At 45.9% G+C, this 12,904-nt stretch overlaps 1 protein-coding gene and 1 pseudogene across 1 annotated transcript; both read left to right on the top strand.

The window, feature by feature from the left end:
* Window positions 1-3,406: 3,406 nt before the first annotated feature.
* LOC125523586 (receptor-like protein EIX2) lies at window positions 3,407-6,002 on the top strand (annotated as a pseudogene).
* A 2,356-nt stretch (window positions 6,003-8,358) lies between these two features.
* Window positions 8,359-11,165, top strand: LOC147962686 (receptor-like protein EIX2). Its single transcript, XM_087534271.1, has 3 exons — window positions 8,359-8,377; window positions 8,498-8,673; window positions 10,476-11,165. Exons 1-3 carry the CDS (start codon window positions 8,359-8,361, stop codon window positions 11,076-11,078), a joined length of 798 nt encoding a protein of 265 aa, XP_087390397.1. The 3' UTR covers window positions 11,079-11,165.
* The last annotated feature ends 1,739 nt before the right edge of the window (window positions 11,166-12,904 follow it).

Below are 12,904 nucleotides of genomic sequence, written 5' to 3'. Positions count from 1 at the left end.
GTTGCCGGGGATGTTATCTGCGGCCCTGTCGTGCACCCAGGTCTTGCCGCCCTTGGTTGTTTTCAGCAGGACACCGCTACCACCGGCAGCCCATGCCTCATCCTTTAAAACAGAACCACAGATCAGCTAGTTGTTGTTCAAGGTTACTTAGTAGTATCATGTAAACATAGTACAGTTCGTTTCAGTTAGTGTTACCTTTGAGCGGTAGCCCACGTCCAGAATCCCAAACCCCCGGCTTTGCACCAACGCTTCCTCGAAGTCCTCAACTATCTGGAAATGGATCCTAGTTAGAATATGTTAATGAGCGCTTAAAGGAACTGCATTATGCTGTGTTTGCCCATTTTGCTAACTAAACTGATCGAATCGAATAAGAACTAGCACTCACCCCTGTTCCTTTACTGAGGAAGAGCCCACCGCCGCGCACGAGGAGCCAGAGACCACCATCTGCTCTCCATCCCATGTTCTATATCCGCCGTGCCACAGCCCTGTTGTGCGGTTGCCAATATAGCTGCAATTGCAGGTGTACATAGACACTTCAGAACAAAACCCCGGCCAGATATTTCACCCGAATCGATACTGCTAAGTAGTAGCATAATATCATCGAACCTGCCCAGGCTCCCATGTCAAGAAGAAGTTGCCGCGGCTGGAGACAGCGACGTAGCTGCCGTCAGGTGAGCGGTTCACCGTGTTGAAACTTGAAAGTGCCGGTGTAGTAACTCGCACCGCTAATGCCGCTTGAAACTGTTCTGCACCACAGACAAAAACGACAGAGCAAACAATGTCATGCCTTGATCGCCCAAGTGGATTTTCCGGCACGAGTTTCATCCGGACGGCACTCTCGCCCGGTACAAGGCGCGGTGGGTGCTTCGCGGCTTCACGCAACAGGCCGGCGTCGACTACGGCGAGACCTTCAGTCCGGTGGTCAAACCAGCCACCGTCCGGACTGTCCTGAGCCTCGCCGCCGGCAAGTCGTGGCCCATACATCAGCTGGACATCAAGAACGCCTTCCTCCACGGCCATCTTGCGTAGACGGTCTACAGCCACAAGCCTTCCGGCTTCGTCGACGCCACCTCGCCCTCGCATGTGTGCCGGCTAAACCGTTCTTTCTACGGTCTCAAGCAGGCGCCTCGGGCGTGGTTCACCAGGTTCACGACGTACCTGCGGAGCCTTGGCTTCGTCGCGTCGCGGGCGGACTCATCGCTCTTCGTCCTTCGACGTGGTGCTCACCTCGCCTACCTGCTCCTCTACGTCGATGACATCATCCTCACCGCCAGCTCGGGCGCGGTGCTCGACTCCGTCATCCAGGCTCTTCACCGCGAGTTCTCCATGACCGACCTCGGCGCGCTCCACCACTTCCTCAGCATCAACGTCACCACCACTGCGCGTGGCTTGTTCCTTTCCCAGGAACAGTACGCCCTGGAGATCCTCGACCGTGCCGGCATGCTCAACTGCAAGCCCATCTCCACTCCGGTCGACACGCTGGCCAAGCTCTCCACCGACACTGGCCCGCTCTTCCACGACCTGTCGCTCTACCGCAGCCTGGCCGGGGCGCTGCAGTACATCACGTTGACGCGGCCCGATCTCTCTTATGCCGTTCAACAGTGTTGTATGTTCATGCATGCCCCCCGCGACTGCCACTTCCAGCTCATGAAGCGCATCCTTCGGTATCTGCGTGGCACGACTCACCTTGGCCTTCAGATCCATCGCGACGCCGACACCGAGCTCGTGGCTTACTCCGACGCCGACTGGGCCGGCTGCCCCGACACGTGCAAGTCCACCTCGGGCGATTGTGTCTTCCTCGGCTCCAACCTCCTCACGTGGTCATCTAAACGGCAGAGCACCGTTTCTCGTTCGAGCGCCGAGGCCGAGTACCGGGCGGTCGCCAACGCCGTCGCCGAGTCGGTGTGGCTACGCCAACTACTTGGCGAGCTCCACCAACCGCCATCCCGTGCCACGGTCGTCTACTGCGACAACATAAGTGCTGTGTACATGTCGAGCAACCCGGTGCAACACCAACGCACGAAGCACATCGAGATCGACCTTCACTTCGTGCGCGAGCGTGTGGCACTGGGTGAGATCCGTGTTCTCCACGTACCGACGAGCTCGCAGTTCGCCGACATCTTCACCAAGGGGCTGCCAACGGGCGTCTTCCTCGACTTTCGGTCCAGTCTCAATGTCGACGAACCCCACGTTTCGACTGCGGGAGGGTGTTGGAACGTGCCCACGTCCCTCTCGTCAGGTGGCTAGCCATGCAGCCCGCGTCGTGCGCGTCTCCAACAGCCCACGTACTTCATGTTTATCCTCTCCTGCATGGTAGCGATAGCCGGCTAAGGCCGTTGTACTCTCCCACGTTCCTCTGCTTCCTCTCCTGTAAACTGTATAAATATACCCGATGGATGAATAGAAGCAGTGTGTGAGTGTTACATATCTCAACTATTAGCTTACTCGTTGCTCATTACAAAATGTGCCATAGAACAAAAAAGACAATCAGAAAACCATGATACAACTCACGAATCATGATTCTATCGCTAGCATGCATATGCCACCCATACCGTAGTTCAGTATGTCACATGTATGTCTATTTGCACCCCACCTCTCGCCCCTTGTAACCTGTAGGTACCGTATGTTTCCTGTGCTAGTGATAAGTTTATAAAGGTTACAAAAAGTATTTTATTGGATTTGTATTTAAAGGTAGTTTACAATGAAACTATATTTGTTACATAGTTAAATTTATAATTAAATATTGACTCAAAATACAAAGGAGACCTAGATGGAGTAATTAACTACTACCTCCATTTGAAATTAGTTGTCGCTCAAACGAATCTATCTAGACGTATTTTAGTTTAGATACATCCGTTTAAGCAACAACTAATTTCGGATGGAGGAAGTATTTGCATAACCAGACAATATCTTACCACATGCCAGCCTCGACGCTTGTTCGTGGTTTTCTCTTCGACGGCGTGTGTGCGTTCTTGTGTAGGTTGCCAGGTCGCCCTGTGTGCCTTGTTTTTGCGGGCATGTTGACGGTTTTCGCCCGGTTTTCCGTTAATTAACTGGACACCTCTCTTCGACCTTTTTTAATGAATTGGGCTCTAAGGACCGCATTTCCAAAAATAAAATATCTTACCACATGGGCGAACATTAATGTGGTCCAGACTTTTCAACTCTAGGCATGGACTGTCTATCTGATTCCTAAAGAGACGTGCGGCTGGTTTGGGTGGTGTACACTTGCACTTGTGTTAACGGACAGCAACAGCCACACACATGGTCATCAGTCATGAGTACACTACTGACTAGTATTCACTTTCCTCTTAGGTTGAGAATTAAGATACCAAGATATTATTCGCGTTTTCTACACCAATCTCTTTTATCTATGTGAACTCTAGCTACTTGTAAACCAAGGAAATGCTCTCCAGCTTGCCACTTTTCTTACCCAACACTTCAATGGCGCCCCTGAAGGAACTCTTCCATATCTCACTTCTCTTGCTAGTATGCGCAGCCAAGGCCACCAACCTGGAAGCAGAAGCACTTCTCCGATGGAAGTCCAGTTTGGTTGGCGCCAACTCGCTGTCCTCATGGTCGACTATGAATTCCACCTGCTCTTGGTTTGGCATCTCATGTGACACTGCCGGGCATGTTACAGAGCTCAGCCTTCCCAACACTGAACTCAAAGGTACGCTCGATTACTTGTATTCGGCAGCATTCTTGAACCTCACCAAGATCAAACTCAACAACAACAGCCTTGCTGGAGCCATCCCGGCAAACATATCCAAGTTGCTCACGCTCACCTTTCTGGACTTGAGCAGCAACAATCTTGTTGGCTTAATACCCCGCTCATTCTCAAGGCTCCAAAATCTCAAGGCACTGCAGCTCTCTGCAAATAATCTCACGGGAGGAATTCCAGAGGAGCTGGGGATGATATCTGGGTTGCGAGATCTTATAGTGGGCAACAACCCACTTGGTGGGTCGATCCGAGCCTCACTCGGGAAACTTCAGTTCCTACAGGAGCTCAACTTCAGAAACGCTAGTCTGGTTTCTACTCTCCCACTAGAGCTAGGGAACCTCACTAGTCTTAAGTACATGACCCTGGGACAGAATCAGTTATATGGAAGTGTGCCACCATGTTTTGCCAGGATACAAACATTGTTGACATTTTACTTGGTTGAAAATAATATAAATGGTACCATCCCGAGAGAGATGTTTACAAACTGTACCAAGCTCGAGTTATTTATGGTATCCAGAAACTTGTTAATTGGAAGCATCCCATCGCATATCAGCAAGTGCAAGCAGCTCCAGATATTTGATGTATCCGGAAACATGTTAACTGGAAGCATCCCATCGCATATCAGCAAGTGCAAGGAGCTCAAGGGTTTTGATGTATCCAGCAACTTGTTAACTGGAAGCATCCCGGCGGAGATAGGGAGCATGCGGAACTTGCAAGCATTGTCCTTGTCCAAAAATCACCTTACTGGAATTGTGCCAACAAATATTGGTAATGCAATATCTTTGATATTCCTTGAGGTCAACTCCAACCATCTCGAGGGTGAGCTTCCTGAAACCATCTCCTTGCTGGTAAATCTCATTGCTCTCGACATGTCGGGCAACAAGTTTACGGGTATCATTCCTAATCATGACAACAGGCAGTTGCCAATTGTCAAGGTGGCTAACAGTACAGACAATAGCAGCTTCTCAGGAGAATCATGGTCTCCCTTTTGTCAATTAACACTCCTGGTGCTCTTGGATCTATCAAACAATGAGTTGTTTGGAGATCTTCCTGGTTGCATCTGGAACTTGAAAGATTTACAGTTCTTGGATTTGTCGGGCAATGCTTTAGCTGGGGAAGTTCCAACCTCAACTTTCTTCAACTCTTCACTAAGGTCACTGCACTTGTCAAGTAATAAATTCACAGGTTGCTTTCCAATGGTGTTGAAGAAGTTCAAAAGCCTTGTTGTTTTGGATCTCCGGGACAATAAGATTTCTGGTGTAATTCCTCCGTGGATAGGGGAAAGCAATCCTTCGTTGAGGATTCTCAGCCTCCGCTCAAACAAGTTCTACGGGAGTATTCCTTGGCAGCAGTTATCACAACTCCCCCATCTCCAACTGCTAGATCTTGCTGAAAACAATTTTGTAGGTTCCATACTAGAAAGTTTGGTCAACATCTCCCTGATGAGACAGACATTTGTGACACAACCAGTTGTAAAAATTGACATAGCACTTACTTCCCACAGATATTTTTATGTTTACAATGGAAGCATGGACATAATTTGGAAGGGACGGGAGTGCACCTTCAAGGGAAGGCATGCATTTGTGACTGGTATTGATCTCTCTGGTAATTCTCTATCTGGTGAGATCCCTTCAGAGCTCACAAGTCTCAGAGGCATGCGGTTACTAAATATTTCAAGAAATAATCTGTCTGGTAGTATCCCCAAGGATATTGGCAATCTAAAGCTATTAGAGTCCCTTGACCTCTCCTGGAACAAACTATCAGGTCATATTCCGCCTAGTGTTTCAAACCTGATGTCCCTCAGCAACCTCAATCTCTCCAATAACCTTCTGTCTGGAGAGATACCTACAGGCAGTCAGCTTCAAACACTCGATGACCCATCAATCTATGGCAATAATCTTGGACTCTGTGGTCCCCCCTTAAGACCATGCACAAATAATTCGAGTAGTACAACACCAATGGATGGAGCAGAGGAACATCACCATGAACTCGAAACACTGTGGCTGTACTACTCGGTGATTGCTGGAATTGTCTTTGGTTTCTGGGTATGGTTTGGAGCATTATTTTTCTGCAAGATCTGGCGGGTTGCTTTCTTCAGTTCTGTCGATGCCATGCAGCAGAATATTGTGCACAAGATGAAGCGTATCTGACTGTATTTATGATGCTTCGCACTAGATGCACAATTTGGCAGAAGAGGCTGCTTTATCTGCAGTCCGCATTGTATAATGTATTTTTCATGACCCTGCAGCTGCGGTTGCAGCTGTTTGTTTTGTTTCACCAATAAGCTACAAATTTATGTGCCTTTTGTGGGCAGAATTGGCTTGTAGTTGTTGTATGATGTGACCAGTGTTCTACAGGATTGCATTAGGTTTTATTATCTGAATTTTTGTGCTTTCCTACAATATTAGTTCGACCGGATATTTAGCAAGAGGTATAACCTCGATAAATTCTTTGGAGTGACATCCACTCAATCTCCATAGTATTTTTTGTGTTTTTTACGTGGTGCAACCAAAGAACAACAATTATAGTATATTGTGTTTCCGCTTGCTGTAGGATTTGAGATGTCAACGATTATAGTATGTTTTGGAGCATTATAGTATATTGTATTTCTGCTTTTTCATGTTCCAGTGTTTGTTGAATCATGCGACCAAAAAGGCCCTTACGCATGATTTACTGCTGTATGAGAAAAGTCAAGATTGATGTTTCAAACTCTAATGAGAAAATGTACATCGATAAGCAAATACCTCTGGGGAGGATTAATATTGCATTTAAGTAGAGACTAGAGTATTAAATCAACTCAATTAACAAGTTTTTTGTGTGGACGTGTATAATAAAAACCAACCACAGATTTTTGTCTCCTCTCTAAAAGAAATTAACCTTGACAGGGATTAGCATTTGAAGTATTTTTTCCCCATCTGCATCAATTACGATGAAAGACTGAAATGATCTGCCAGGAGTACCTGGCACGGGAGGTGTAAGAGCTTGTCGACCTAACGCCGTGTGGATCCAGAGTGGTTTGTTTGTTCTGCCTTGCATTTACCGTCGGTTTTTGAGCGCTGTGAGTGCTGCACTTCAGATTCTACAGCTTTGTATACACATTGCTATGTATGCAGGGTTGGATTTTGTGTTTGTCGAGACGCTCTCAACTGAACTGAAACCATTGCAGAGCTGCTGCTGCCGACCAAGAAAAAGAAACCCTGCCGCCATCATCACAAAATCTGAATATCCTGCCTTTTATTGTGTTATCAGATTGAAATATTCAATCTTATGTGGATGGTCTGTTTTGATAACATAATAAGTTTACCAAACGGACTACGTATCTACATAGCATAGTTTTCAACCTGCGGGCAAAAGGTGTCCTGTTTCTGCTGTATAGTGAAGCCCTTCCTTCTGCTATCTTCCAATGCATAGTTGCAATCATGATTGTTCAAAGCCTTCTACTTCTTATTTTTCTTCATCAGGCATAGAGGCGGCGGTGGAATCCGGAAAGAGCAAACAAACAATGTACATGCATGACGAAGATGGATGCTTGACAGCTCGATGACTGGTGGACGCAATGGAAATATTGACCCACGATGGATAGTACTCTCTCCGTCCGAAAATACTTGTCGAAGAAATGGATAAAAATGAATGTATCTAGAACTAAGATATGTCTAGATACATCCATTCCTCCGACAAGTATTTCCGGACGGAGAGAGTATATGCAGAGGAAGATAAACCGCTTGCGTTTGCCCGCGGTTCAGGTTAGACTTAATGGACATAGATTAAAGGTTTCGTTGAACAACTTTGGTCATGATTCAAAACCGTCTAAGATTCAACCCTGAGACCGGTTTTGACCTTGTTGACCGGTTTTGAACCCATTGACCAGCCAGTCAGCGTGTCACATGAGCGACACTGTTCATAACACTGTTCATGAATTCATTTTCTGCCAAAAAATCAGAAAATTTCATTTTCTGGAAAATTCTCACGCGAACAGTACTGTTCACGTGGCGAAAAATGAAATATTCCCGAATTCACTGCATATGCGGTGAAAAAAATCATTTTGAAAAAAGTTTGAAGAATTCCGTTTTCGCCACGTGAACAGTAATTTCGGGATTTCGTTATCCCCCGCATGAACAGTACATTTGAAATTTTTTTGTCCACTAGTACTGTTCACATGTGTGAAAACTGGGAATTTTCGAAAATTTGTGCTGATACTTTTTATATTTTTTTCAAACTTTTCCTGAGTTACTGTTCACGAGACGAAAAATTATTTTTCCTTCTAAAAATGGTACTTTTTATTTTTTTTTGAATTTACTATTCATGCAGGATTTTTCCCCTAGAAATTGAATTTCTCAGTTTTTTGGGGGGGAAAGTTTCAGAAAATGAATTTGTGAACAGTGTCGCTGATGTGGCACGCTGACTGGGCGGTCAACAGGTTCAAAACCGGTCAACAGGGTCAAAACCGGTCTCAGGGTTGAATCTTAGATGGTTTTGAGAGTTGGGGGTTGTAGATTAGACGCTTTTGAAGTTGAGGGTTGTATATTAGACTAGGGCAAAAGTTGGGGGTTGAAATATGCACTTCTCTCTTCAGAAAAGGCTCAATGCTACTGGCTTCTTCAGGTATAATGTACCGAGTGAGCCTTAATGACGGTATGGGCCTTCATGGGAGAGGTATGAGCAATGTACGGAGTGATGCCCGATACTAGGAACCTACTTTTGTTCGTCGTTGATCACAAGCTCTTGAATATCTACAATCTGATTACGCCTAGTTTTGAGATATTGCCTACCTAGGTCAGTTTACGCCTGATGTTGTGAAAGGGGCCGGGCTGGGAAGGAGACACTGGAACAAGGATGTGCTGCAAGCTCAAGCACATAGTCCTGATGATCAGAACAGCATAGTGCTGATGCGAATGCTGGAACCAGGAGATGGTGGTGATGTCGTGCTGCAACTCCAGAGTCGATCACAGGTTCATCAGTCATAGGGTCATCTAGAACTGACCTGGAGTTCACCTTGTGTGGCTTCATGTGACGATGATTGGTACGCTTCCTGGGTAAGGTACGTAGCGAGAATCATCAACGATGTTTAGTTTCTGCACAATCAGCAGGTTTTTTTTTGCGACAGAAAGAGAGTTTTATTCCATAATCAGAGGGTTACAATCGAGAGGCACCAACTCCTCAATACAAGGTGGGCTCCTTCCCAGCCATACGGCAGTAGTGGACTCCGTACGACTATACAATGCCAACCGATGTGCTACCCTATTTTGATCACGCTTTATTTTTGATGGAACAAACTCTCGATCCTGAAGATGACGCTTGATCTCTAGTACCAAGTGCCCATAAACAGACCTGGACAAACCGTCCCCGGGGTCATTGCAGCTAGTGCCGTAGATGAGTCTGACTGAACCACAATTGGCAAGGATGAATGCTGCAGGGCCAAGGCCATACCCTGCATTATTGCATGTAGTTCCGCTTCCAGCGCGTCGTTACAGTTGAAGATGCATCTATATGCCGCGAAGATCACACCACCCTCATGATTCCGAAGTATCATACCTGCTGCCGCCGACCCGTCCTCTTGCATGAAGGCACCATCCACCGAAAGCGCTGCCCAGCCCGTGGGCGGCCGCGGCCAGTGAAGGGGTATTGGCGGTGCGGATGCTTCGGCGTTTGCAACTCGGACCACAGGCATCTTCCCTTTGAGAATTTCATCCGTGGAGAAAGGCCCACACAGGGTCAAAGAATTCATATAACTTTGAAGGTAATCTGACGTTGCCGTTACGGACGGAACATCCTTTCTGTGTGTAAGGTCCGATCGTAGCGACCAAATCCTCCATAACAACATGATCGTGCAATCCCGCATGTGATCATCGCAATTTGCCAGGACGTTTAAAAGCCATTCCTTCCCAGTATCATGAAGGAGCTCCTGACTCGGTAGACGCCACACAGTTCTCATCTGAGCCCATATCCCCTGCGCATGTTCACATGACACTAGAGCATGAAAGCTAGTCTCCTTTTCTCAGCCACACACCCGACAGCTATCTCTCGTAGATATGTGACGATACTTCTTGCATTCATTTGTAGCTAAAGCTCCAGAGACCACCTTCCAGGCCATAATTCTCATTTTCAGAGGCACTTTAGAGCTCCAAATCCGCTGCCAAATCGGCCTCCGACCCGAAGCATTACTGCTTGACGAGCTGAGCCTCATGGAGTGTTGGACTTCCATTGCAAGATGATAAGCACTACGCACAGAGAACTGTCCAGACCTCTCCGGGGCCCAAGCGATGAAATCCTGCCCGTTCCTTGGAGATGTGCGTATCTTCACAATCTCCCTGACATCCATGTCCCAAAAATGCTCCCTGAGCCGTTCCACATCCCATGCTCCATGTTCATTCAGAAAATCAGCTACCCGATTGAACCGACAATTCCTTTTAGGAGTAATCGGTCTGAAATTGTGACCACGAGGGATCCAAGCATCTCTCCAGGTTTTTATCATTTCGCCGTTGCACACGCGCCATATAATGCCCTTTTTCACCAAATCAAGACCATGAACAATACCCTTCCAGACCGCCGAACTGTTAGACGAGAAAACAATGTCAAGCAGGTTTCCCCTAGGGTAGTATTTGGCCTTCAATAATCTCGCACAAAGGCTATCTGGGCTATCTAAGAGGCGCCAAGCCTGCTTGGCAAGCAGAGCTTGATTAAACGCCCTCATGTCTCGGAATCCCATGCCCCCCATTGCTTTGGGTAACATCATTCTCTCCCAACTTGGAAGGGACGGGAGTGCACCTTCAAGGGAAGGCATGCATTTGTGACTGGTATTGATCTCTCTGGTAATTCTCTATCTGGTGAGATCCCTTCAGAGCTCACAAGTCTCAGAGGCATGCGGTTACTAAATATTTCAAGAAATAATCTGTCTGGTAGTATCCCCAAGGATATTGGCAATCTAAAGCTATTAGAGTCCCTTGACCTCTCCTGGAACAAACTATCAGGTCATATTCCGCCTAGTGTTTCAAACCTGATGTCCCTCAGCAACCTCAATCTCTCCAATAACCTTCTGTCTGGAGAGATACCTACAGGCAGTCAGCTTCAAACACTCGATGACCCATCAATCTATGGCAATAATCTTGGACTCTGTGGTCCCCCCTTAAGACCATGCACAAATAATTCGAGTAGTACAACACCAATGGATGGAGCAGAGGAACATCACCATGTACTCGAAACACTGTGGCTGTACTACTCGGTGATTGCTGGAATTGTCTTTGGTTTCTGGGTATGGTTTGGAGCATTATTTTTCTGCAAGATCTGGCGGGTTGCTTTCTTCAGTTCTGTCGATGCCATGCAGCAGAATATTGTGCACAAGATGAAGCGTATCTGACTGTATTTATGATGCTTCGCACTAGATGCACAATTTGGCAGAAGAGGCTGCTTTATCTGCAGTCCGCATTGTATAATGTATTTTTCATGACCCTGCAGCTGCGGTTGCAGCTGTTTGTTTTGTTTCACCAATAAGCTACAAATTTATGTGCCTTTTGTGGGCAGAATTGGCTTGTAGTTGTTGTATGATGTGACCAGTGTTCTACAGGATTGCATTAGGTTTTATTATCTGAATTTTTGTGCTTTCCTACAATATTAGTTCGACCGGATATTTAGCAAGAGGTATAACCTCGATAAATTCTTTGGAGTGACATCCACTCAATCTCCATAGTATTTTTTGTGTTTTTTACGTGGTGCAACCAAAGAACAACAATTATAGTATATTGTGTTTCCGCTTGCTGTAGGATTTGAGATGTCAACGATTATAGTATGTTTTGGAGCATTATAGTATATTGTATTTCTGCTTTTTCATGTTCCAGTGTTTGTTGAATCATGCGACCAAAAAGGCCCTTACGCATGATTTACTGCTGTATGAGAAAAGTCAAGATTGATGTTTCAAACTCTAATGAGAAAATGTACATCGATAAGCAAATACCTCTGGGGAGGATTAATATTGCATTTAAGTAGAGACTAGAGTATTAAATCAACTCAATTAACAAGTTTTTTGTGTGGACGTGTATAATAAAAACCAACCACAGATTTTTGTCTCCTCTCTAAAAGAAATTAACCTTGACAGGGATTAGCATTTGAAGTATTTTTTCCCCATCTGCATCAATTACGATGAAAGACTGAAATGATCTGCCAGGAGTACCTGGCACGGGAGGTGTAAGAGCTTGTCGACCTAACGCCGTGTGGATCCAGAGTGGTTTGTTTGTTCTGCCTTGCATTTACCGTCGGTTTTTGAGCGCTGTGAGTGCTGCACTTCAGATTCTACAGCTTTGTATACACATTGCTATGTATGCAGGGTTGGATTTTGTGTTTGTCGAGACGCTCTCAACTGAACTGAAACCATTGCAGAGCTGCTGCTGCCGACCAAGAAAAAGAAACCCTGCCGCCATCATCACAAAATCTGAATATCCTGCCTTTTATTGTGTTATCAGATTGAAATATTCAATCTTATGTGGATGGTCTGTTTTGATAACATAATAAGTTTACCAAACGGACTACGTATCTACATAGCATAGTTTTCAACCTGCGGGCAAAAGGTGTCCTGTTTCTGCTGTATAGTGAAGCCCTTCGTTCTGCTATCTTCCAATGCATAGTTGCAATCATGATTGTTCAAAGCCTTCTACTTCTTATTTTTCTTCATCAGGCATAGAGGCGGCGGTGGAATCCGGAAAGAGCAAACAAACAATGTACATGCATGACGAAGATGGATGCTTGACAGCTCGATGACTGGTGGACGCAATGGAAATATTGACCCACGATGGATAGTACACTCTCCGTCCGAAAATACTTGTCGAAGAAATGGATAAAAATGAATGTATCTAGAACTAAGATATGTCTAGATACATCCATTCCTCCGACAAGTATTTCCGGACGGAGAGAGTATATGCAGAGGAAGATAAACCGCTTGCGTTTGCCCGCGGTTCAAGTTAGACTTAATGGACATAGATTAAAGGTTTCGTTGAACAACTTTGGTCATGATTCAAAACCGTCTAAGATTCAACCCTGAGACCGGTTTTGACCTTGTTGACCGGTTTTGAACCCATTGACCAGCCAGTCAGCGTGTCACATGAGCGACACTGTTCATAACACTGTTCATGAATTCATTTTCTGCCAAAAAATCAGAAAATTTCATTTTCTGGAAAATTCTCACGCGAACAG

Source organism: Triticum urartu, chromosome 7A (assembly GCF_056163025.1).
Source record: "Triticum urartu cultivar PI428250 chromosome 7A, HENAU_Tu73, whole genome shotgun sequence".
NCBI classification, from domain to species: domain Eukaryota; kingdom Viridiplantae; phylum Streptophyta; class Magnoliopsida; order Poales; family Poaceae; genus Triticum; species Triticum urartu.
This window is presented reverse-complemented; position numbering and strand designations above follow the sequence as displayed.

What these genes read in the sequence shown, in the direction of transcription:
- LOC147962686 (XM_087534271.1), top strand. An exon ending in AACTCCAGAGTCGATCACAG is followed by an intron (nt 8,674 to 10,475) that starts GTTCATCAGTCA and finishes CCAACTTGGAAG; the next exon opens with GGACGGGAGTGCACCTTCAA.